General features: G+C 38.6%; 1 protein-coding gene across 1 annotated transcript; it reads right to left on the reverse strand.

The window, feature by feature from the left end:
- Window positions 1–901: 901 nt before the first annotated feature.
- Window positions 902–27,932, reverse strand: VIRMA (vir like m6A methyltransferase associated). Its single transcript, XM_042035938.1, has 24 exons — window positions 27,827–27,932; window positions 25,090–25,205; window positions 24,755–24,841; window positions 24,299–24,347; window positions 23,679–23,847; window positions 22,647–22,769; window positions 21,528–21,824; window positions 19,671–20,823; window positions 18,138–18,629; window positions 17,232–17,386; window positions 15,177–15,259; window positions 14,625–14,718; window positions 13,945–14,489; window positions 13,153–13,388; window positions 12,162–12,414; window positions 10,399–10,616; window positions 9,087–9,219; window positions 8,326–8,478; window positions 6,526–6,686; window positions 6,169–6,265; window positions 5,058–5,224; window positions 4,572–4,903; window positions 3,587–3,730; window positions 902–3,132 (listed from the first exon to the last, which is right to left on the reverse strand). Exons 1-24 carry the CDS (start codon window positions 27,887–27,889, stop codon window positions 2,975–2,977), a joined length of 5,478 nt encoding a protein of 1,825 aa, XP_041891872.1. The 5' UTR covers window positions 27,890–27,932; the 3' UTR covers window positions 902–2,974.

A 27,932-nucleotide genomic window follows, 5' to 3' on the forward strand; every position in this document is an offset into this window, starting at 1 on the left:
TTCTGAATGGGATGAGCAAATGCTTGGAAGGCAAAACACTGGCAAAAGTTGAGAATTCCTGGAGTATGGCACTCCAGTCCTGCAGAGACAACAGGAAAATGATGGGGCAAGAAGGGAAAAACTCATTCTCTGTCCATCAAATGCAGGGATCTCATCCATAATGCAACTTTTTATGGCCACTACAAAAACCCAGGTGGGATATGAACATGTAAGAAGAGCAAAACAACGAGCTGTTGTATTTGCTTAAACATGAGCAATCTGGACACAGGGCACTCAAGCAGGAATTTGCTGCATGCAGGCCTCAGCCTTCACCATCTAGACACATTCTGTTACCCGATGGAGGAGCTACTCAGCAGGAAAAAAAAGGCTGAAAGCTAACATGGCACAACTAGAGACCAGCCCGGGAGCTGGCAGATAACCTGTTTATCTCCTACACCTCTCCATCTGCACCTGGCCCTCAGCCACCTTACAGACTGCATTGCAGCTAAAGATTATGGAGGCAAAAAAACCCACACACAACTTGTCTCACCCTTATGCCAAACACAAACTGTGCTTTTGTCTGTCCGTGCTGCATTGGAGATCTCTTCTGCCTCACTCCCCCCCTGCCACTGTTCTGCTCATCAAGTAAGCACAGGAATCTCTAAAGTTAGCCACTTTCTGGTGCTCCAGTCAGGAAACAAAACCTGAAAATTTCTTTTTTTAGCCAGAGTATCAAAAGCAAAATTAAGCACTTTAAAGTGTTACTTACTCACAGTAGCAATCCTATTTTAAAGGGCAAACCAAGTAACACCTGAGTTTTAAACAGCATTATTTCATGCTGAATTTATCCATTAAAGGAACCACTTTGCATTGAACAGTCACAGAACTAAATTCATTAATTAAAAAAAAAACAAAACAAACATGATATACACACACTTCTTTTTTCATGTTTAACTAAATTTACAGAGCTTTCATACACCAATGTAACCAACCCTTTATTTCCTCCTAGTTTGAAAATTACTAATGTGACATGCTGTGTATTTTAAACTCTGAAGAACCAGTACTCAATATTTATGTATTTATTCCATGCTTGACACTTTTCTTTACTTTTCATTTCAAATTCCCTGACAGAAACCAAATGATTTATATCCCTGCTAGTTTCAAAAACAGTAAAATTTCTAAAAAAATAAAACCACCTTAAACACATGGTATAAAAGAGTGAGTCAGCTTTAAAAATATTTATGCAGTGCTCCTTAAAAAAATAGCATTAATAACAGTAATGCCTGTGAAAGCTCCACCCATTTTATTAATTACAATTATTAGTAAAATTACATCTCCCTGTTATTTTACCATTCAGAAAATTGTTTGGCTTCCAATCTAAATCTGTCCATGTTATTTTAAATAAGTTTAAACCCTTTATGAACCGATATTGTTCCCTGTAGGTGCACCCAGCCAATTCATGGAAGTTTCCCACTTTCATAGGTTTTTCAAATCACCTTCCAAGCAATGGGACACTGTCTCAGAGTCTCCATACAGAAAAAATACAGCTAATAGAGGCCTTCTATGTATCAAACGAAAAACCTATTCAATTTAGTCAGGCAGTATAAAGCTAAAAAGATTTCAATTTAACATAATACCATAATTCAGAAACACTTAAAATAGGGTGTTAAAGTTCATGAGTCTAGGCAGACAAAATAAGTCAAAATCACGTTAAACAAGAACTGCACCATATTTAAGTAGAGTAAGACCCCTCCAAAGCACTTCTGTAATGTCAACAGACCAAAGCATAAGGGAAAAGGAAGCTGACAGTGGAGCTCATCTGCAAAGATTGCATATGGCCTTTAGGCAAGGCTACCACACCCCACCCAAAAATGCAATGACTACTGAGTATCTGTTCATTCTATGAAACCCATGGAGCCCAAAGGAATGCAAACACATAAAACCTTACTTCACTGAATTCAGTATTAAAATAAATTTAGAATTGAATCTAGTAGTGACATTTCTTTATGAATTCCAACTCCTCAAAGTTTTTCTTTTTGCACTGTATCTCAGTCTAATTGTAGGAACAAAACTCCAACCCAACTCTTCATAGAGAAGGTTTCACATCACTACCTCACTACATGATTGCTCAGGTTATACATCTGTGTCTCTGCCCTCTCCTCAGCTGTGCTGGGCAGAGGAGAGGCAGGCAACAAATTATCTCCAGATTCTCCAATGATATGAGTATCTTGCTTTTTAACTGAAAGTATACAGTGCTTTCCAATGAATAACTCTTGTGCTCCTTATGCATGGGCTGGAGTTGTAAAGTAAGTGACGGAATGTTGACTTATTCTCCCTTAAGTTAGTGAGAGATTTTATTCAAATTTTACCTGGTGTGGGACTTAGAAGTTTCTAATCTCATTACCCAAGAAGTACAACAAAACCTACATAAATTACATTTCCATTTGTATTCTTTAACAGATTAATTAATTTCAGTCAATTTTCTATCATCAGCTACTTCACCTGATGGCAGATACACTTCATTCATTAATAACCCAGACCGGCTAACAAAATAACAAAGGAAAAAAAGGGCTAATGGCTCTAAACCTGAGAGAAAAGAACAAAATTGCCTTACATACATATTTTTAAATTTTCTTGCAGTAATAAGTCACACACAAAACACTTGCACCTTTCTTTTGGCACAATTAATATTTAAGAAGTCCTTCAAGTCTTAACTCAAAGAGCTGCTTTACTGAGTATTGTCTACTGAAATCCACAAAAAAATTGAAACATTCTTTCAAAAGCAACAAAAAATTTACAATTGTACACAAAAAGTCTTGAATTTTATTGAAATTTCAAGTCTTGTATCAAACAAAAGCTTTTTCTTCAGACAAAAATATTCTCTTGGTGTCCTCCAGATACCAGAAACTCTGAATTGGTCCATTAGTGACGCTGCTTTCTTTGTCATCTTCACAGAAGTCCACAAGGTTGAGCTGTTCCACCATTAGGTCTTATTTTATCGTGTGAAGGAACGTACATGACGACCTCTTCCACTGCCTCCACTAACAAACTTTCCTCTTGAGCCACCACTGCTACTACTATTAGCACTTGTCCAAGACGGTCCAATTCCTCCGCGGCCTCTGGAAGCACGATCGCGAGGACTCGGTCGGTAGCCTTAAAGCAAAGAAAAGTATACTCAGTTGGAAAAAAAAAAAAAAAAAGCCCTAGGCGGAGAAGCTGCTGCGAAAGCGTAAGAAACAAAAAGAGGATGAGATACAAACAGCGTCTGTTTCCTCCTTTTAATTTTCACTTTTCTTTTAGGCAAGCACTGCTGCTTTAATTGCGCTATGATTACCATGGAGGTACGAAGACAACCGAATGACAAAAGTCTGAGTGCAAAATTAAGATTCTGCGATCAAGTGTTCAATTCAGCAAGTTCTATGGGTTACAGGGCAGGTCGTATGAAAGCACGTATTTGACACAGTCTCAGTGACAACTGTTCATATATGCTTAAAACATTTGCTGAATTTCAAGGTGTCTGCAGCATCCTTGCATGGTTTCATTTGTAAAGCAAAAATGAAATTCAAGGAATTCTCTATAGTTCGATGCCCATATGAATACCATGTACCTGCTGAACTTAATGGTCTCAGTGGTGGCAGTGGACCCCTGTTAAAATTGCTTTGACCACCTCTACTGTCATTGTAGGTTCCCCTGGGTGTACTCTGTGCACTCCAGCTTGAGCCTCGAGCGCCCTCACGACGACTGTAATTTCCTAGATAGGGAGAGAAAAACCAACACACTGTTGAGCAAACATCACTGGGTTTGGGTTTTTTTCCATTTCAATCTTCACAGTACTCAGGGTGGTAACATAATATTTACACAATTTAAATAGATAAAGATACTCTGTATTAACATACCCACAGTATTCCAACTTGAAGTCTACAAATTACTCTATTCTGCACAGAATCGGGGGAACAGATCTATTTATCAGGCAAGGACTCAAGTTTACAAGAATTCACATTATCTAGTGTATTAACACAGATTATACTTTCAGATTTTGAGGTGAAGTAAATCCTAGTATTTGTAAGTTTATAAATGGAAGCCTTTTCTGTTTCTACTTTGCAAGGACTTGCCCTAATTATGGGATGGAAGGAAAAGGAATGCAATCTTGTCTATGTATGAAAGAAACTTAACACTCTGTAGGCTACAATCTCCAGGTTCACTGAAAATTTCATCTTATTCTTGTCAGGATCTTCCATCTTTTTATTCCAAAGCCTCATTTTAACCCAGATATGTACTGTGTTGCTTGATTTCAGGAACGACCATGTCACAAAAGGCAGGGAAGCACTCCAACAGTTTCTAAAACAGATGACTCCTTTTGTAAAAAAGAGGCAGAGAGGCAGCATGGGAATTCACAGCCTTGTTTCAATTGCACAGCTTTGGAGGTTCTCACCTTCAAGAGAGCCTTTCCTAGTGCTAAACAACTCATTCCAACAACACTGCTTCAGGAAGATCTCACACTGGGGATGATGAACTGCTAGGAAATTGGGTTAGTATTACTGAAGCAATTTTAGCATGCATTTACTCCAGTTCTAGTACAGGAACCAACATACCTTTTGAAGCAGGTGGTGTAAAGAACCTGTTCTGACTGTGAAAAGCTCCTCGTCCTCCACGATTCCCTGAGAACCCACCACGCGAAGAAATCTTCTGTGACACTTTTGGTGGCCTTTTGGCTGGTGGTATCCCATCTGGAGCAACCACTTCTTTGCTCTCTGCAGCAACAAAATCATCCACGTGCATGGAGGGCGGCCTGCTTGTGTTCTGTTTCCTCTGACGGAAGATATCGTGTGGTCGAATTCCTTGTCCAAATCCTCCCCTTCCTCTTCCTCTGGGTGGTGGCACAACATGAGCTCTCTTTGCAGGCTCTATGTACTCAGATTTCCCACTGTCATGACAAGCCATGAGTTAGTTAATGTAACACTGTACTACTGATGGTCAGGCATTCTCCATATTGGAGATGCAATTTGAAAGGTATTGGACATTTTGACAACATACAAATCAGTGCTGAAGACACTGTTAACTCATTGAACTCATTTTACCTTGAAGTTATGAAGGTCTCATGCTTGTGCTTGCCGAGCTTGAAGCCTTTTGTGGTTTTTGTGCGTCCAGGAGATGATGGTTCTGACAAAAATGACCTCTCCAATTCAGCTTGCAAGTCAAAGTCACTGCAGCCCTTCTCTGACAGTTCAATTAAATCAACTTTTACCTTCAATGAGAGAATTTAGTTTTATCAAAACAGTCATTACTAGCACCTCCAAAAAACAAAAAGAGCAGCAGTAACAAAACAAAACAAGCAGCAGAGCTGCAGCAAAATTATCTTGACTGATCTGAACACAAAAGCAGTGAAGGGCATAGCTCTCAAATATGAACATCTGTCTTGTCATTTAATGACCTGCAGTGGGATAATTCTCTTGCTTAAGTTACAGCCCTATAAATTTATAAATGTTACTTGTATACAAGAATCAACCATTCTGGTTTTGCTTAAGAAATTAAAACACAACTATATTGCACATTAATTAAAAGAGTAAAACTAAAAAAAGAATAAAGGCAATGAAGTCAACAGAAACTGATTATTTCTCACACAAGAAATTAAGACACTGCCAATTCCTTAGTTTTAAAAAACCAAGAATGCAAATGTATTTTTCACTATTAGCTTTAAAGTTTAGATAATAAAAGTTTCAAAAACTGTGAAAAGCTTTTGTTCATGTAGTTTCATTTACTACTGCCATGTTTCCCACTTTTGTCACATCACAGCAAAGATTTAAATTTTAAAAAGTGTAGCTATCAGGCTTTTGTGGATATTACTGCAATGACAGAAGACAAGCAATGAGAAGAAATTAAATCACATTCTTTTCTACATTTAATACAAATTGATGAAAAGCCTCAACAGCAGTGCAAAAGCAGTTTGGGACTGACACAGAAACTGTTCCCCTAGGGTAGTGCAAAAGGTCCTGATTTTGTAGCTGCTTCCAAGTCAACCTGAAGGCATTTGATAGCCCCTTTACCAAATGCCAACCTCTCTATCTGGGTCAATTTAGAAAGGTGAGCTCAGGGAAACAAACCATTTGGCCATATGAATTTCTGATGCTACTAGTTCAGATTAACCCTCATTCTTAAATTCACTTCAGATATGTTAATGAAGCCTTTTACCATATCCAAGTCAGTGTCTATTTCTTCAGCCTGAAAGGGTGAGAACCACATGGACTTCAGCTGGTCATCCATCACATCTGCCAACACGTATGTAGTCCTACAACAAAACAATGCCCAAGGCCTGTTTGGTTATGAACCACAACCAACTGCAAGCGTACACAGCACCACAGAACCTGGGGTGAACATTGCTGCCTTACCCTTGATGCTTACATGACATTCAATACATTGGGCCTAGTGGGTAGTAGTGACAACAGGGCTGTTTAGATCCTGTTTTTAATATAGTTAATTTATGTATGCATAAATTACTCAATTTTCTTAAGTAAATCACAGGTAAGCTGACACACTTAACCATTTTACCTGTTGTTAAACAAATTCTGAAGAGAGTCTGGTGCAGAAAGAGTAGGCTCAACATCTTGGTCACTCAGTGGACAAGAATCACCTGCTGATTCCAACATCTGCCTCACTCCAACAATGTTGTCCAGTAAGGATTCAAGGCCATCATCTTCCTTAGAACGATCCTATGTCAACACAGAACAAGTCAGAACTTTTTCTCCTCCTCAGAAAAGGAAGCACACTCTGCTTATTTATACAAAAAGGGGGAAGGTACTATACAACAGTCTATCCAGCCACAAATAGTGAAACCAAGACACCCAAGTACACAAACAACAGCAGAGAGCTCCTGGATGTGATATTATACCACGTCACCACACACACATTCTAGGTTTCATTCCCAGTTGATGCAATATCCGTTATAACAGTCCCAAGGAAGACATTGCCCCAGGTTTTATTTAAGAAGCTCTCTGTTAAAGCATTCCAATGTCTGCTGTTTCTCATTCAAAACAATTGTGGCTTTTAATCTCTTACCATAGATGTAGGCAGCCAGGGAAGGGACAGAAGGGAATATAGCACTGGAAAGGCATTTGTGATCAATAGGCTGTGAAGCAGCTGTTTCATGGACTCTCTTAAAGTAGCCATCTATTGCATGGCTGCCATCAGTTACACAGAATCAGATTTGAATATTAGTTTGCAGTTTTAATCACAAAAAGTTGCATGCATTGAATTTTGCATGTCCTCTAGTCCAATCCCCACCCTCACTGCTTGAAGCAGGACTATCATCAAAGCCAGATCAGGTCAGCCATAACTTTATCCAGCCATGTCTAAAAAAAGTGCCAGTGACGGAGAGCACACAGCCACACTGACCTGTTCAGTGCTTCACTTCTCTCTCAGTCATTAACTTTTTTTTCCCCAATGTCAACCTGAACCTCAGAAGCCACAATCTGGGGGCATTGCCCCTCGATTTATCATTTGGAATTACCAAAAGAAGTTTGATTCTACCATCTTTGTTACTATCTCCCCAAATAGCTGTGGGAAACTCTGAAATAGCTCCTGCACCCTCTTAACCAGGCTAAACAAGCCCAGCTTCTTCCTTCTCTCTCTCTGTAGCACATGTGCTGTAGGTCCCTGACCACCTTGGTAGAACCCTCTCCAGTCTCCCCAGGTCTCTCTAGAACTTGTGAGAGGGCAAAGCTGGCTAAAGGTGAACACAACACTCTACATGAGAGGTCAGCAGCATCCTGTGGAGGGAGACAGTAAGGTCCCTGGAAGTGCTGACCATGCTCCTTCCAGGATGGCTCAGAACACACTCACTTGTTTCTAGTGACCGTGCACTGGCAGCCCACATCCAACCTATCAACCAACATAACCACCCAGCCCTTTTCAGCCCAGACTGCTATCCTCCTTTCACTGCAGACCTTTGCATTTTTCCTAGTAAGTCACACAAACTTTCTGCTAAATCAATCCTAAAATGTTTATTGAGGTCTCCCTGGATTGAGGCTTTGCTGTACATCAGATTAGTCACCCCCCATCCTACAAATTCACTGAAGATGTATCCATTTTTCAGGCTTCTGATGAAAACATTCAACAATATCCAGCCCCCAGTATTAATTCCACTTGTTACCGCCAGTAACATCAAGTAACATCAAGCCATTGCTAAGCCAGGGCTCCTGTTGTTTATTACATTAATAATCTGCTTCACCACTACCCTACACCCTCTGCTGTTGGCATTTTCTGCCTTCCATGACACCATTAACTGCCTCAGATCTTAGGACATGCATACAGAAAACTGCAACATCAACCTGGTTATTTGAATTCTTTTACCATAACATGTTTCTCCAGATCAAGAAGCAGGTTTTCTGGGGTTTCTTCTTTGTTCTGCAGTAGATGTTTTAACTCTGCAGTGGTAAGACCCAGCGTTCTGCCTGGATGAGATCCATCTGTTTCCATAAGGCTTCCATCATCTCCACAACATCCCTGAAATATTTGACAGTTGGGGAATAAGTACACAAATGTTGTATTTGTGGACTGCAAACCCCTTTGAATTCAAACACACATTAGAGCAAATCTAGTAAAATGAGTTACCTCTTGATTTAAAAACATATGATGTAAATTATTTTAACGAAGTACATTTCAACAGGCAAGTTTATATACTGCATCAAGATGAAAGCAACCCTTTCCTGTAAAAGATGAGGTCTGTATCACAGAATTAACAAGTATTTTATAGTCCTTTCTATACTACATATCAGTATAGCAACTCTCTAACAGGATGCTGTGAATCTAAAACTGGGACACCACAGCATACTATTCACTTAGGAAAGTGAATAGTAGGAAATCAGTATGAACCGATAGGCTCTTCTTCCCGCTGAAAAACCCTCTTACTAACTAAACATACATTCTGCCCAGCTCTCACAGATTTCATTAAAAACTAAATAAAGATGGCACTGACACTACTGATGGAAAAGCCTTACCCAGCAATCTGCAGAATCAACTGCTTTCTGAAATAATTGTTCCTGAACATGTCTCACACCACAGGTTTCAGAGAAGTGCAGCTGAGTTTAAGTATTCAATACATATTCACTTACCAGCGTATCAGAGTTTAGAATCTGCCGCATAAAATCCAAAAATGAAGAGGCGAGTTCACCCGTGTCTTTGCTGAAACTAGTTATTACTCGCTTTAATACAGTGTACAGAGCATTGCTGTGTTTTCTTAGAGAGCTGTTTGAAAAACAAAGAGAGAAAATACTTTATTAGTACATACATTGTTACCATTCCACCATAACTAGTTATAAGGAAAATAAACTTGGCAAATTTTACAAGTATCAAGTTGATCTTTGATTACAAAGCTGGAGCTTCACTATTTTCTCTGTACTAGACTCCCATTTTCACCAGTACCCTCTGCATTTATTTCAGACTGCACATACACGGCTATATATACTACCTCCAAAACATTCAAAAAATTATAACTTCATCTTCGGCAGAAAAGGGACTGAAGTACTGAAGTACAGAAATATGTGTTTGCACAAAGACCTTATGTATGAAGCAGGATCATGCTTGCAGCTACAATTTCACTGCATACCATGATGCCTAACTGCAGAAAACAAACTGTAAAGGCAACACAGAAATAGCAAGGCTGTGCACTGAAGCTGACATCTGGACACATGGGATCATAGAAAGAACAGCATCTGTAACTTGCTAATTTTTCATTGGTGGTTGTATGGCTTCTTACATCCAACAGCACTACTTAAAGTGCTTTGAACAACACTGTACTGACAAGGCTCCTTTTTCTCTCTGCAAACCTCACCTTTTTGCCTCTGCACCTCAACTTCAGCAAACAGAAACAGGTCCAAACATAGAATAAATAATCCAGTGTCAAAATAACACAATATGGTCCAATGCACGTATATGTTCTGTTCCAAGTGAGTGGAGTTAACAAAAATAGTTTGGAAAAAAACAAACTCATTTCTAAGGCCTTAATTGTCTGGAGGTCAGAACACTCGGGGAAGTACAAACTGAATCTCCTAAAAATAGAGGAATTACAGACAGTTCTCCAGTGTTCCAGATGAGAGCTCTGTGAGTGTCTCAAAAAGGAAAGAACAAGAGCACTATATCTCATTCGAATCCTCCAGGCTTGGAGTGGGGAAACAGACTGTACAAACCTTTTTTCAGTGCTTTGTTTGCTTCTCGAAATAAAGTGCTTCTGTGTGCATACTGCAGAAATTACTCAGAGTGTGAAGGAAGACCAAAATACTGAGCAAAAAACTGAGGTCCCAAAGAGAAACAAAAGCTTAGGTGCCTTATCCTCAACATTTTCTACTAAGCATGTAGGAAATTATTTTGCACTACAGAAGTTTTTAAACAATTTTAAGCTGTCAGTGATATCATAAAATACCATACCTCTTCAAGTGGTAGAAGCCATAGTCATGCTCTGTAAGGAACATCATTGTTCGGATGCATGTCAGCAGACAACTGTAACTGCTCTCAGAATTCATTAATGTTTCCATCAGACAGTCACAAATTAAGGGCATCAGCTCTTTGCTTGGTAAGGAGTTGGAAAGCTGCTCTAATTCAGACACAGAGCCTTCTGATGAACTTGGTAAAATAAGTGCAATATCCTAAAAGAATGATTATTACACACATAGTAAAAATGCATTCTGTATGCCTGTAGTAAGTATAAACCATACATGAAGTCAAAAGCACTGAGTTCTTTCACTATCCCTTTATCATCTTATTCCAGTATTTCAGTTATTACTGACCAGCAAAATACTAATCTAGAGAATTCTTTTTATGCAGTTCTGTTAAGGGTTACAAACCGTTATTTATTTCTAAAACATAAAAGATTCAAATTCTGAAATATTGTAGCAGAGCCACAAACAAAAGCCGAACAGTCATTGGGTAACATACACAGTTTCCTGCCTAGGTAGTCAATGCGTCCCTCAATCTCAAAACACTGGTCAAAACACAGGAAGAGGCTGAAGTCCCTTGGCTGGTTCAGCCTACAGAAGAGAAGGCTGAAGGGTGACCTGACAGTAATCTACAAGTGCCTCAAGGGGAACAGCAGCAGGGCAGGTGCTCTCCTCCCTCTGGTGACCAGCAGGACACAAGGAAATGGAATGAAGCTGCATCAAGGGACGTTCAGGTTGGACATTAGGAAAAGGTTCTTCACTGAGAAGTTGGTCAGTCACTGGAACAGGGTCCTCAGTGATGTGGTTAGGCACCAAGCCTGTCAGAGTTCAGAGAGCACCTGGATGACACTCTTAGTCATGGTTTAGTTTTAGATATTACTGCAAAGGACAGGGAGTTGGATTTGATGATCCTTATGGGTCCCTTCCAATTTGAAATATTATTTAATTCTGTGGTTCTGTGAAAATTAAGAGGCTGCAGACACCACCTAGGAAGTCTAGCACCTACTGTCACTTCCATATTTTACATAAAATAAAACAAGACTGATTTTCACAATGAATTTGTATGAGCAGAGAGATCTTGTTTATATGCAAATGGCTGATTATCTCTACTGACCAACAACATCCAAACGTCTTTTGTGTAACTGGGTAAGCACTAGATCAAATAAATACATGCACTAGTGACACAAATAATGACATGCAAATCTGTGCACACGTTAATGAGAAACTACCAAGGCTAGTCTATAAATCAGTTTTCAACTAACATTTCTTATCTTGCTCTAGAGAAACTTCTGCCTTTTTTTAATGGAGGAGTTTTACGGTACCAGCATAGCATACACATCTTTATATCTGGAATACATTTTCAAGAGGTTTCAGTTAGACCCCTAAGAGATACATATATTTTTAACTAGGTAAGAAGTGAACAGTGACAACTCAAGTTTTGTCAGTGGCCCACACGGAGAAATTACATCCATTTCAGCCGATAGGAGAGGCAATCTTTCTGCCATTCCGTTTCTGGTCTCTGATGAGCTACCAGAACAGTGGAAGACAAGTCATGAAATGGAAAGCATTTACATTCAAGACCAAGAAGGCAGTAAATCTGCCAAAGCAGCCAACCATGCACACTTTTTCTTCTCGTGTTTTAACAATGCTGATTATTTTTAATTTTGAAAAAAAAAAAGGTACTTAAGAAACAATCTCATTTAATTTGTCTGCTACAATAATCAACACACATTATGCATTAAATATAGAAAATACCTGATCACAGAGGGACTGCAAAAGGGAAGTTACATATTCAGCACACTGTTGATGAGTGACATTGTCCCCAGCTGATCGCATCAAAGCCAAGAGCTCCTGGAAAACCTCTGCATATTTTTCATCTCCTTTATTAGTTCCATTGATAAGATGCAAAATAGCCAATTTACAAGCTTTATGTGAAGCCAGGGCGTCCAATAAAGCGAGCAATCGAGTGGTCTGTCCAGTGTACTGTTTCTCTTTATCTTCTGTGTTGCTGAAAGGGTATCAGTGCACTGTGAAAAAGCTGTTTTAAAGTCATCTAAGAAACTATAGAAACAACCACCACAGGAGTCATATAATTCTGCATTTTAGAAAAAAATCCACCTAGTCTGCATACTTAAACTTACAGTTCCATTTACTTTTTGCAAACTGCTCAACTTTCACTAAAGAATTTCTGGTCACATCATAAATTAATTAATCTACTATGCATTTAACACACTGTAGGGCATCTAATTGAGTAAGATAAATATGCTTTTATATAAACGGTATCTCTGTGGATAACGGTGCTTTTAAAGGAAGAGCACTCATTGTTTCAAAACCCTCTGAATCTCTATCATTCAACTTCCTCCAGTTTACAAACATCTACACATACGTAATCCCAGTATAGCAAACCTTACTGGCCTACTTTTCTTATTCGTGTCTTGCAGGTCCTTAAAAGCACTTCATAGGCGAGATGAGGCTTTGCAAAGCCAGCCTGAAGAAAACCTTCCTAAAATACTTACCACAAACACACAACATGAAACTGTCTACATCACAACTTAAAGGATGAGCTGGTTCTCTGGCAACCTTAAGCATTATCACAACTCAGCACATAGCACCGGACTGAGAATTCATTCAGCCCATAACGAACAGTATTTCCAAAAGTATTTTCCTCCTGCAAAATCTACTCCGCAGAAGCAAGGTGAATTTAACAGTTCATTAACGAAATCTTTGCAAGAGAAAACAAAAATACCTTTGCAGGTCTTCTACAATTAGATCCAATACCGTCCTCATGATGAGGAGAGCAGTAGGTGAAGCCAAGTCACACAGCTGAACACAAATACGCCTCAACATATGCTGAATGGGCTGGCAAGACGAACCAGAGAAGGATCGAACGATCTCCTGTATCAGCTTGGCCTGCACGTGGAGGTGCATACTCCACAGCTTCCGGGTGTTGAGTGCCACTGCAATATCATGGGCTTCTATTACCTGCAGGAATAGAAGGGCAGCAGGGTTTTTCCTGTCAATTTTTATGGTAAAACCTGAATTCTATCACAACATATAAACAAAAACTAAGTATGAGTACTGTCCTCATTAAAAACATGGAATGCCATTTTCACTGTCACCAAACGACAGGACATGATGCCAGTAAATTAGGTATTCCTTCAGGAGCATGGGTTGTCACACACCTTTTATGCTTACTTATGAAGGATCACAAATCCAAGATCCATGACAAAAGAAAGAAGAGCCTTAATATACCAAGTTCAGCATTCAGAGTTAAATTAAAAGCTTTCAGAGACAGTCTAGGTAATCTCACAAGGGACAAAAGAACAACATATGACTGCTAACTTAAGAAAATGCCAAATAATACCAATTTTGTTTCTGCTGAAAAAGACTTATCTACAAAGAATCTGTATGAGCACAAATGCTTTGCAAGAACTTTAATTCATTCTTTCACAAATCTGTTTTTTCCACCACTGCAAAAATGGTCAAAGGATTCTAAACAATAAAAATTCTTTAAAAACTAAATACATCTAAATTATACCTGAGTAGTTTGCATCGGCAGTGGAAGAGGCAACAATTCTGAAAGCAGTATAAGTCCAGAGAAAAAGCCTTCAGGAATTCTCAAAATTGAAGAGAGAACTTCCTTCAGCATTAAAGACCAAGTATTGTTCGCCAAAGTTTCCTCAGAAATGGTAAGTTTTTCATTAACACCCTGTGTAAAAGTCAGTAAGATATCAACAATGTCATTCTGGATTTTTTGTTCATCGCTATCTAAGCGGCCTGAGAGAGGAATAGAGCAGAGGAGCATGTGTAAAGAAACAAGTGCTGCAGGAACACGCATGTCCTTGAATTCAAAGGATCCACCCCTCAGCAGTTCTGTTAGCATTGTCTTAAGGAGAGTAAGTGTGCAGCGGGCCATAGAAATAGTAGTAACTCTGTGCAGCATGGTGCCCATGTTGACATGGAGTCGCCAAGGCTGAATAAGGATGGTGTTCAGCTTCTGTAACACCCGGATGAAGGTGTCCATTCCCTCGGAAGAGAAGAGCTGAATAACAGCAAGGTTCCATTTAAGGTCTTTCTGTTGACCTGTACAGAAAAGAAATAACATTTCTGCATGTCTAATTTCTCCTGTTTCTCACAGTTACACTTTAGCCAGGTTTAAGTAGAAGGCTCAAAGAACTAAGGTTTGTACTTTAACCTGTACAAATACATCAGCCGTACCTTCTACCAGCGGCGGTGGACATGCAATATGACAAAGAACACGAAGTGCAGTGGGAAGACCAACTCCATCTGGGGTCATCAAACTGTCAATATTCTTTTAGGGGAACAGAAAAAGAAAAAAGGGAAGAGCCTGTATTACAAGGAAGGACTTTATGAGTATATTGCTACCTTAGTATTCAAATTCTGTATTTAGTTACTGTAAGTATATCACAAAATTTAAGTTTAATTATTTCGCCTTTTGGAAAGCAGTCATATATAAGGCAGAAACAAAAAAAAGAGCATCAACATTTGCATTGTGATTTACAGGAAGCTAAAAGATTTAAATGATTAGACCTTTGCATTGTACATTTACCTTAGATTTTGTTTCAATAAATGTAACAATGCAAGACCCAGCTTAGATCATAAGCTTTAACAAAAACATCTATTTTGGATAACAGTATGTATTTTTAAATATCATATGTTAGTACAAATCTAAGACAAAATACCAGACTACAAAAGGTCTAAGCTTATAGAATATAAGTAAAAGATAGCATCTACTTGTATTTTACTGACCTGTTTGATATATTCAATAAGATTTGGAATACAATTTATTTCAAATCTAAGGTTTTTCAAAGGCTCAAGCCACTTGCTGAGCTCTAGGGAAAAAAAAAAGACTTAAGTCAGTGAATTCATGATCATAAAACCTTTTTCAATCAAAATGTACCTAATTTACACAATAGGTACTAAAGCCAAGTGTGAAATGTGTGAGGCACACTACCTCTGTAGCCAGCTGAAAAGCATCAACAAAAATAAAAGTTTAGAACAGGCAATATATGCATACAGACAAAATTTGGCTCAAGTCAATCTGAAGGCTCAATTAATTTTCATCTCACTATCTACATTATCTGTAATTAAACATTTTTTATGAAAGACACTAAGGGGCACTGTCAGCTAAAGAAAAGAACCCAAACACATTCCCCTTAATGTACAGAATAGGTTTTTTACAAACGGAGTACAAAACTTCTATTAAGTGCCCACACGGAGCCAATCTCTGCTCTGTACTCCACTCATGCTAGAAGTCCTTATAGATTATCAGTCTCTCTCTTAGTCCAGAATAACCTGAAAGTCCCAGGTTTTTGGAACAAGAGATTTGAAGATTTAAAACCCATCATTCCTGAAAGTATTTAAAAGAACATGAAGATCAAGTGGATATGAACTGATGACTCAGACTGTTTTCACAATTTGGTTTAATAAACTAGCCCTGCTTCTCATAAAGCGGTCTGATGATCAGGAGAGGAGTAAAATAAGAGCATGGCAGAGGAGAGATTCAAACTAAAACTTTGAAGAATTCTGATTTCTTCCAGTACATTTAAGTTTTGGAAGAAATTATTGGTATGTCTAAACAAGTAACCAGTGCAGAGCACAACTTTGGACATCAGACAACATTCAGATGTCAGAATAGGCCCCAGCAGGATTTTTCTGAGTGACCCAGGTCTGATCTGAAAGTCAACACAAGCTGACACCAAGACAGAGCTTGGATGTCAAAAGATGTAGTAACAGGGTAACATGGACCACCATGCCTGTTGACCTAGGTGCCTTAAAACAGTCCCAGGATTATTTATTAGTAAAGACCCTGTCAGACTACATCGCTGTCCTGGTTCCAGCTGGGATAGAGCTTGTTTTCCTCCTAGTAGCTGGTACAGTGCTGTGGTTTGGATTCAGCATGAGAACAACATTGATAGCACACTGATGTTTTGGTTGTTGCTAAGTTGTGCTTACCCTAAGTCAAGCACTTTCCAGTGTCTCATGCTCTGTGAATGAGGAGCTGCACAAGAAGCTGGGAGGGAGCACAGCCAGGAGAGCAGACCCAAACTGGCCAAAGGGATATTCCATACCACAGGATGTCATGTTCAGTATGAAAACTGGGAGAGTTGCCTGGAAGGGGCTCATCACTGCTCAGTAAGGGGCTGGGCATTGATCAGCAGGTGGTGGGAAATTACTTTATGTATCACTTGTTTTCTTGGATTTTATCTCTTCTCTCCTGTTTACTACAATTATTATTGTTGTTAGCATTAGTATTATTAGTATATAATATATATCATTATATTATTAGTATTATTATATGTTACTCCTTTTCAATTATTTAACTTCTTATCTCAATCCTTGAGTTTTACTTGTTTTTCCCTGATTCTCCTCCTCATCCAGCTGGGGGTGGGTGGGGGAGTGAGCAACAGTGGTGTGGTACGTAGTTTCCAGTGGGGATTAAACCACAACAATAACAAGAGTGAACAAAAATAAGATTAGGCTCACTGACTAGCTAGTCCACTTTTACAGAAATTTGCTCTCCTATTACCAACACAGTTTGAATAACTTCAAACTTCCTCTAATTATCCAAAATTCATGGTAGCTCTTTTACTTGCAAAATAATTTAAGTATAAATAATTTCCTATTTAACTCTCACTAAGAGAAAAAAAATTACATATTATCTCAGTGACTCAACTGATCAGATGCAACTGGAAAAGTAATTTCATTATCCAAACCAGACAACTGTGAAGCACCAATTATCCACATAAAAAAGATTTCTTCTATACATTCAAACAATTCAGTTGATAATTACACATACTGTACCTTGCAACTTGGTGTTATTTTCGTCTGCTTTACAAAGCTTCAGCAAAGGTGCTGAGTGCTGTTCCAGCATTTGGACATCACTGGAAGACTGTACCACCAGCAAAACAAGGATGCAGGCATAATTATAAGCAACTGACTTCTTAGACTTTGAGTCTCTGAAACAACAATAAGGAATTTCTTTAGATCTCAGCTAATACAACTGGATATCTGTTAGATTTTCATTATCTGACCCCTAAAAATCTATGTACAGAACTTCTACCTTCAACAAGGATTGCCCCACATAATTATCAATGAAAGAAACCCAGACAGTTTCCTCCTATGCTTTTTGGTGAGTGAACACTTTCTGCTACATTATACACATTCATATTTACTTCAGCATCAACAAACCATGAGATCCAGCCACATGGCATGCAAATATTTTTCTGTAACTTCATCTGTTTCACAAATCATTTTAAAATCACTGCTACCTAAAGTAGTACAACTGCCCGTCCAGAGAAAACAATGACTGTATTTAACATTTACAAGAACTTGAAGAATTGAGAGATCCCCACCCCAGAGTAGTGTATACTCTGTGTACCCAGTCAAACCTTTTGTTTCACAGGCAACATTTTATGCTTGAATGAAAACTGCCTACTTACTGATTTTTTCATATAACCAAAAGTCTGCCCTACATATATTACAAGAACTTTGTTGATGACCTACACAGATTTGGGGTATTAAATACTTGATTACAAATGACAGGCCTGATTTTGTATTACATTCTTCTACTTAAAAGTTGTTCTGGTTTTAAATAAAAACATCATGATCTAAAAGAAAAATATTTTAGATGTACTGAATTATTTATAAAAGATAGATACTTTTAAAATGAAAAAAAAACTACAGGAAATAAATAAATGCATACATTACCCTAAAGCTTCTTTGGAATAGTATTCCATTAAAGTAATAAGACTTTGGAGATTTTTTTCTAGACTGAATACATGAGCTACAGCAGATCTTCCTACAGGGTTAAAGGTGATCAAGTAAAGGTTGTGAAGTGTTCCCAACAGATCTGAGTGGTCAGTCTCCTCGCTGGCTGTGCATCGCTGGAAGTGGCAGAACAATTCTGAAATGCACTGTAATGTCTGTGTTGAATGCAGGAGCCACAGGGCAAAAGTATCCTCGTTGGCACCATCTGACTGCAGACCTTCCTCTTGATCTGGATCAGAAAACTGACAAAGTGCTCTAACCAACAAGTTTGTTGCTTCGTGCTCAGAAATAAAGAAAAGAAGACCCTTCTGTGACTGTGCCAGGAAACGCAATATATCTCGGACAGCTTGAAGCACACCTGGATGTGCACCTGTCACTGGAAGAGACAGCAGCAAAGTAATGCATTCCAAGAAGTGGTGACTATGAAGGTATCTGGAAAAAAAAAATCAAACCAAAACCAGGAAAGGAATCAGCAATGCTACAAATATTTGTGCACACTGCACAATAACATTATATAAAACTACATACCTCCTAGCTTCAGTACTTATTGCTGTGTGGACTACAAGAAATAATAACTAATTATGAAGTAGTACAAAATTTAAACCTTACAAAACATAATTGCTATATTATTTACAAGAAATAAATCCTAGAATTCTGATCTTCATTAAAAAACCCCAAACAAAAAAAAAACCTCAACCCTATATACACACAAAACAGGATATTATATTTCATTAAATCTGCTGCATCTGAATTGTCATCAATGCCAGATCCAATGTTTTAAATGTGCTAGGAAATCAATCATTATAGCATATCTAGCAGTGATTTTTGAACACTCTTTGTGTGTAGATACTTGTATTCAGCCATGACCAACACAACTATTACCAAAGACATCTGTCAGCATATAGAGAAATACTTTCCAGACAGAAACTTGCAAACAGAGAAAGAACCCATGGGATGTTTTAACTGGCTGAAGGCAGGCAGGCCTCAGCTCCTCTGCCTGTGCTGTGTAACAGTGAGCTACGCTGACACAGCTGCATGACTTCTGAGTCTGGCTTGCATCTTGTCACCTCAACATGCAGACTGAGGGATTCCAGACCTATTTTATCCATACACATAGACATGCTCCAAAATGACAAATGAAATACCCTATGTTTACAACCATTTTCAAATTGGACAGCACCTAGCACAACTGGTCAGCATCTATGAATGCGACTGAAGGGCAAGCATGTTACCAGTAATAAGGAGATGTTGACTTCCGGCTAGGTGCATTCTAGGTTGATAGAAAGCCAACAAAATAACAGGTACATTAACTTATCGAACTCTCTCAGACTTCAAATGCACAATCTAGAATCTCCCAATAAAGAATTAAGTGAAATATCTAGCAAAGTGTTATTCAACAAAGTCACCCCTGAAATACATCTCTACCAAGCTGGAGGAAATACACTCTAGAAATTGAATTTGCAACTGCCATACCTAAATAGGACAGGGTAAGGATCATCCCTTTCTGGAGGGCCTGTAATGCGTGCCATGGTTGGGAAAGATTTCACAGGTGGCTGAATCATCGTATGAGGAGCAGTTTCCATCAAATGAAAGATCTCTTCAAGAAGACTAACAAGTTTTTCCATCTCTCCTTCACTTATATTAGAAGATTCCAAAAGATGATCCATGTCCATAGGAGCCTCCACATCATTTTCATATTCTTGGTTGGTTCTTTCAAGTCCTGCCAAGTCCTGGTCCTGCTCTGGCTCTGTGTGGTTAGGAAGAGGAGGAGTGTTCTCTGCTAACTGATCAACCACCTTTTTAATGTCTGACAGAATCTCGTAGAAGTGACATTTCTGGAGAATTGCAGAACCAGCTGTAACAACTCGCACAGTCTGATCTAACAGTATGAGTTCCAGGAGTTTCTGATAACCACTTTTTTCATGTACATCTGCGCCGCCTCTTAGAAACATTTCCATTCCCTCAGTCATACTAATGACACTATCCAAAGCTTTAAAAGCATTAAGTTTAAGGGAGGATGATACATGATCTGCAAACAACAGTTCAAACAACACATTAATAACTCCTGCCTGCAAGAGTGCCGTTATTCCTTGAGTCCCACATTCTCCTAATGAAGATACCAATTTTGTCCCAGCTTTGAGTTGTCGAACGTTCAAAGCAATGGGCTGTTTGAGAGCCACCTGAAGGTTTAAAGCTTGAAGGGTCCAGTCTACTAGCTGGGTAATATAGTCTTGCTTTGTGTCTTTCACCAGCAGGTAGCTCAATTCTTTTACTATTAAACTTGGAATTTCTTCTAATGCAGTGACCCACTTTGCACCCCTTTCCTCTTGATATAATTCCAACAGTTCAGTTAATTTAACTGAGCCTTCCACTGCCCCTGAATTTTCTTTTTCTGGGTCTTGGTCCTTTATTTTAGCAACTTCATTTTCAAACACAGTTTTGTAAGGGCAGCTGAAGTATAAAAGTGGTCCAAGCTCCTTTTCAAAAGGTTCATATGTCACAGGAGGCACAGATGCCAGATCCTCAGGAGTATATTCAATATCAAAGCTTGGATATTTAAATGTTTCACGTTCCAGATCAGCAATTACATCTTCATCGCTTGAAATCTGCTCATAGCCATCATCTCCTAAAAAGAGAAAGATTAAGTTACCAAATCAGCTATGAATAAACCAGATCATAACTTCAGAGAATATCTTCCAAATACAAAGTAATGATTTATTTTATACAAATATTACTAGCTAGAGAACAATCACACTCCAACATACAAAAAGCCTTCTCTTTCAAGATATGAGTGAAAGCCCCATCTGACAGGTTTTTTTATGTAATAATGGAGTCATTTAAAAGAATGTATAAAGCAAAAAGTTTAACTAGAGTACACATTACTACAAGTATATTGTCCAATTTTCCTCCTGTGATTGCATCTATCATAAAACTTCCAGCCTGAAATTTTTGCATAGACATGGGTGAGATCTTTAAGTAATACAAGAAGATGGCGACTAACTTTATTACACAAACAATTTCATTTGGTTTTTACTTAAATAATCTTGCACCCCTTTCCTACATTTTTAAACAAAATGTAACAAGACTGAATGCTCATTCTCACCTATACAACTGTATTTATTTTCCTCTATTTATAGAAAGTTTTACTATAAAACAATAAATATTCCACAGCAAAATATTGTTCTTGAGAGAGGTCAGGACCACAGGCAAGGCAATGTTGCAATAACCAAGGGAAAAATATTCAGTTCCCTTTGCACATATTCTTCATGAAGGTGCTGCCATCAAAATTTCATAAACCTCTATTTTTTTTCTAAACTCTTTACAACTTACCATCACCTTCTTCCTCCTCTTCACCCTCTTCTTCATCTTCATCATCTTCCTCCTCCTCCTCTTCTTCCTCATCAGCAATACTCTCTACTGTATGACCATCATCATCATCATCATCATCCTCATCCTCCTCCTCCTCAACATCCACATCATCATCATCTTCCCCTTCTTCTGGTTGATCTTCCTCTACTTCTCCATCATCAGAATACTGGCTTTCTTGATGAATGGATGTTCGATCAGGAGAAATCGGCTCAAAGTAATCCTCCCTATGGTCCACATCATCTTCTTTTTCCCCAACCACTAAAAATAGATACAAAGTTTCAGAAATAAGAGGATTTGTCTGAAATCCAAAGACATCAAACAGGACTGGCCCTATGAGTGAATCCCATCTGGTCCCGTACACTTGGGCTGACCATTCCCTCCTTGATTATTGAGGGTTCATTCTCCTCCCCGTGTCTGTCTTCCAGCCCAGGGTACCTGGAGAGTGATTGATCTTCCAACTAAAGACTGAGGCAAAGAAGTCACTAACTACCTCAGCCTTTTCCACATCCTTTGTCACCATGTATCCCCCTGCATCCAATAAAGGAGATTGCCCTCAGCCCTCCTTTTTTTTGCTAACGTATTTATAGAAATATTTTTATTGTCTTTAATAGCAATATATATGTTTTAGCTTTCTGCATCACATATACCAGAGATGCAAAAAAGGCATCTTGAAAATCTTCAGGTGATTTGACTGAACACAATCACTTAGTACAGCAAGATTATGCATATGTAGAGTTCTTAGCACTTTTAACCAATACAGAGACTGGGTAACTTGGCAGATGCTGCAGAATAATGGAGAAGGACAACGGACAGCAGAGTCAACAGAATACTGACATAAAACATGAGCAGCATGTTCAACAGTGCATTGATCAACAGCCAATATTCTCAATCTACTATCTTTTAAAATGATGCAATTTAACGGCCAAAACTTTTTTTTTTTCCAAATCCCTTTCCTAAAACTGAATCTGTCCAGCAGAAGTAACAGCAGACAGGAAACTTCACGCTGGGAAGGAACACAGAATTCTGCCTCCTCTAAGCAATGATGTGCAGCAAATAAAACACAGTCTGTTCTCATTCTACCTGACACTGGCATAGGTTCATCCTCATCATCATCAGGAGGAGGAGGGCCTGGAGGTGTCCTTGGTCCCCTAGGTTGTGGTCTTGGAGGACTGCCATTGAATTGGTCTTCTTTCTCTCCATCAACTATATTTATTGGGAAAATAAAAACTTGCTTTTAATGAAACCATAGGAATAAAAGCAGAAAATTTTGGGGTTTCAGTGCTACTTTTGACTAGGGAACACCATTGCCCAGCTTTTATTTTATCTTTATTCTGCATTATGTGAGGCAACTTTCCAAAGCCACTTTTGATTAAGTAATTTTTGATGTAAACAAGAACTACATCAATAAACAAGCTTATTAACACTACTGATTTTTTAATATAATACTTGTTTAAAACTTACATGAGTAATTGCCAATTTTGGTTTTGACACTACTCATATTGCAACTCTATCAATAATATCTGAATTGCTTCTAAAAAAAGTTTACTTTTTACTCAACTAGTTTTTACAACTGTTTTTTACTACACATAGTATTCAAATTTTGAAGTCTTCTAGCCATACTTTGAACAATAGTTCTAATTTTAAATCTAAAACCAAAATTGAAGCAGAAACTAGACCATGGATTCTATTCATGGCCGTTCCAAAACCAGTGCTGAGCACTCTTTTGTAATGTACTTTATACCAGTCAGATAAGCAAAGTTAACTACCACTGTGAAAATTTCTTGTTATGATTTTAATACTATTCTAATCACTTTTTTTTTTGATATTCCAATCATCATTTTGATGAGTTCACACAAGTTAAACTGCATTTTGACTATCCAAAGTAACAAGCAACAGATCAAACGAATCACTCTCATAAAAACACTGGATGAGACCCTACTTAAAATCATTCAATATAAATCTAGAAGACCATATGAAACTAAAGACATAATAAAGAAAACTGAAAGCCACTGTAATCTAAAATGTGGAAGAATTGGGGATTTGATTTTCAGATGGGATACTGTAACACTGATTTTTAAAAGAAAAAAGTCTCTGTCTTCCCCCAAGGCTCACCATGTTTTGGATTTCTTTTCAATCCAGGCTGTTGCTGGGGAGGTGGAGGTGGAGGGGGTGGTGGAGGAGGTGACTCTCTCTCATGAGTTATTACCCTGTCAACTGAGCCATATATTGCCAAAGTCAGACAGTTGTACCACCCTCTAAGAACCAATCCATCCGTGTTGACCTGTTTGTTTTTAGAAAAAAAAAAAAAACACTTAAAGACAACTTCAAAAGAGTTACTCTAGTATCACTGCATCAATATCTGCATAAAAGCCAAAAGAAAAATCCAACATTAAAATACCTCTTTACCCCACATTTTGAAAAGTGAGAAAACTTTAAACACATCAATCATTGCAACAAATAATCTTTCTCTAAAAGCATTAAATTCCTTGCACTATAACTACTGCCTAGGTAGATCCCTAATCTACTACAGCCTATTAATGAAAAAAAAAAAAAAACCAAAACAAAAAATCACAAGACTCTAAAATAAAGAGTATCTAAACTACAGGCAGGTTTTAGGAGAAGGTTTGAAACAACAAACACTTTACACAGTGCTAACACACCACATGCAACCATATTTATACCTAAAAGACAGATATGCAGGGAAAGAAGAGGTTTAAATCACACTGTATTACCTTTGCATTGGGCCTGAAAATAATTGAAGTGTTTTCATCATATTCAAGGCTGTTAAATAAAAGATACAAAGTCATGCTTCATTAATATTAAGCATGTTTCTAGAAATAAAACACAGCACTACTAATCACACAAGCCAATAATAAAACACTGGACAAATACATACTATTAAAAGCAAGAGTGCAAAATCACTTATTTCTACAGAATTCTTTGCATTAATATATATGGGCTCTGTAAATTTAAAAATAACATAAGTTTTTCTTAAATTTTAAGCATAAACCTCTCTCCTTCGAAACAGATCAGAGGAAAAGAATAAGAGCACAAACTAGCAAAGTTCAAACCAAATACGAAAGTCATGGGAGATACAGGATTGTCTATTGTGCATTTCCTGCACTATAAAAATTTTCAGGAAGAAAAGGTAGATAATGAAGTCACACACTAATCTTGAAAGAACTTACCTTCCCAGCCGATCAAAAACAGGGGCACTTGGTTTGCTGACATTGTTGAAAAACAAGTCCAGTTGAAACGAATGGGGGGATGTCTCTCTAGAAACAGATTAGAAGTAAAATTGAATTAGATGGGTTCCTTATCAGAGTAAGCAGGACTACAAAGGAAAAAAAAAAACACAACAAAATTATACTGTTTAACTAACTCCCCAAAATAATTACAAGTTCAGCAAACACATAAATGCATTTTACATTTTTATGTAGGAAGGTCTATTGAGATAGAAAAGTTCAAGAAAAAAATAAGAGGAAGATTTTCCTGAATCTGATACCTGGTATCTTTCACTTACCCATAAGCCCTGTTGTCAGGCAAACTTGTGTGAGCTCTCACTCCTGGAGGAATGACACGGACTTCATTTATGTAAACCACGCATGGAAAACGAACCACATCAATATTGGTACTTTGCTACAAAACAAAGAATAAGCAAAGTCTAGGAAATGTAAAACATGAACACCACCATGTACTTGTGTTCTCTACTAATGGAACTAAGGTTGCAATCTTAATAATAAAATTCAATTCTATAAAATGCTAAACACTGATAAACACAGAAAAATTAGACAGAATGTTAGAGAGAAAAAATGTATTTTAATATAATGTGGGCATTTTTCATATATTTAACACTATTTTTTCATAGAAAATGTTACTGATTTATTTACTTAATTTACTACTTTTATTTGAAAGAATCTTTTAAACAGTAACAGGTTGTTTTCACCAGACAGAAGGTATGTGTGGTGTAATTCTAAACATTAACAAATATCATATTTCAAATATAATATTAGAAATTATAATGGTACTGTAAGCCAATTTTGCTAGACCTGTACAAAAATTCCATATGCTGTGTATTTTTCCAATTTTGCAACACCTGAAAACCTTTAGCAAATATCATTTCTGCTTACCACACAAAAACAGCAAGTATAAAGAATTCTTATACACTCCAAAAAGATGTTTGAGCAAACTAGGAAGTTATTAAAGTTACAGCGGCTTTCCATGTAGCAGCTACCAAAAAATTAATGCTGGAAGTCTCTCACTAAATTCACCACATTAGGTCTTACTGCATTTATCCATCATGTTTACCATATATATGCCCATAAAACAGTACACATATATAACTTTATGTTCAGCTGTAAACATATAAAGACTTTCTTAGCAGAATCATGTTTCCAATTAGCAAACTGAATTAGCAGACTTATAGGGAAAAAAAAACCCAAACCACTGATCTAAGTGTCTACTAACACAACTAAAAATGAAAATTACAAAACAGGTTGATCTGCAGTCGAAATGTATCTCTTTCACCACAATCAGAAAGCAAATGAAACCAGCAGAAAGCATGGAAGTACTAAAATTTTTAGAAAGCTAGTAAGCAATGAAACAGGTAAAGTGGAGTTTTAAAAGCAGTTTTTAAGATATGGTTTTGGGCATGTATTACTGCCTACTAACAAGAAACATCTATACAAACATTTTTTAGCACACAATGCAAGACCTTGGCCTATGGGCTGATGTGTTAGAAGCTGGATGGTGGAACCAAAGGAATCCAACTAGGACAGGAGCACAGACACAGGAACAGGGCGAGTGCAGGCTGCACAGAGTGAGGGCTGTGGGAGATCATCTGTGCCTCTAAAAAAGATCTGAGTCATGCGGGAGACTCGGATTTCTGGAGGAAGGGCTGCTGCTGGGAACCCTCATCCCCAGGAGCACCGCACAAATAAAAACAAGTTCCTCTTTAAATGATACAGGATTATACCCTGACAGCCATGCATCAACATCACCAAAACAGCAAGTGAATTCAATTCATTTTTCCTACTAAACCTTAAGAAAGACCCTCAACAGTAGTTAAACTGCATAGCTAAGCCAAATAAATAATTTTATTCAGAAATACAGCAGTAGTTTTCAGGAACTGTAAGTTCCAGTGCAACACTCACAATCCACATAGCGGAAAAATTAGTGTAACATAAAGGCTTTCAAGAAACACGTAAAATACAGAAGGTTCAGGTTTGGATAATGTCACTGGCAAGAACGAAAGTGACAGAAAATGATTAAAAAAATAACAGGATTAAAAATGTTCAAGAAGAGAATATAATGTCCTGGAGAGGTACAAGAGTGGCTACTGCTTCTACCCAGGGGAACAGCAGTGGCTAGCATTCCCTGCCTAACATTGTCTCAAATAGCAGAATTAAAAATACCCATGGGCCTAGCTGATCCAGACAGCTAGAAGACTCCTGAATAACTTTTCAATCGCATTTAATTGCAGCGTGAGCTCAAAATACTCCCTTTTCTTTCCCTAATGCCTATCCATGAACACAGTCGAGTTATTCTATGGCTCTGTAACATCCTTCTCATGTTCCAGTACACAATAACTTTTCCCCTAATAGTCCTATTTTTCCCCCCTGAACAGCACATCGAGTGGAGCCCCGGGCAAACCTGCTGCAAAACCAGCAGTTTCAAAGATGCTCAGGATCCCAACAGCCTCAAAGGGGAATATTTGCACTATCTACCACTGCCAAAAAAGCTTGAAATACTCATTTTGTGCGTGAGGCACGTAAAGGAAATAAATCTAAGGGAATATCTCACAAACACACAAATATCTCTCCTCATCATCAGCTACACAAGAGCATCAGGAACCTCACAAGCGGCCCGGCACGGTCCTCTAGTCGACTTCTTTCATTACCGCCTCCTCGAAGCACGTTTATCTTCTTTGTTTCCCTCTCGCCTCTGCTCCCCATCACCTCTAAATCCTCGCTCCTTTCCCACCACCCTCCGCCCCCTGCCAGCAGGGCCAAGGGCTACCACGACAGCGGCTCGAGCAAGGCTTCGTGTCAGGCGAGGCGGGGGGGAGGCGGCAGCCGCCCCTTGACGGCACCTGCCCCAGGGCTGCTCCTGCCCGACCGCCACCGGGGCCCGCCCCAGAGGGGATTCCGCGCCCCGGGGGAAGGCCCCGACGCGAGCAAGGGGGCGTCGGCAGCAGCCCAGGAGAAGGGAGAGGAGGGAAAGGGAGGTGAGAGGAGCGGCGGACCCGAGCCCCGTTTTACCTCCGCACTCTGATGCTTGAACGTGTCCAGGAACAGCAGCTCGGTGGCAGCATCCGCCGCCATCTTGGCCGGGCCGCGGGAGACGCGCTTCCGGCGCGCGCGCGCG

Source organism: Corvus kubaryi, unplaced genomic scaffold, assembly GCF_017639235.1.
Source record: "Corvus kubaryi isolate FWS band 111438036 unplaced genomic scaffold, C.kubaryi_AGA036_p1.0 37385, whole genome shotgun sequence".
NCBI classification, from domain to species: Eukaryota; Metazoa; Chordata; class Aves; order Passeriformes; family Corvidae; genus Corvus; species Corvus kubaryi.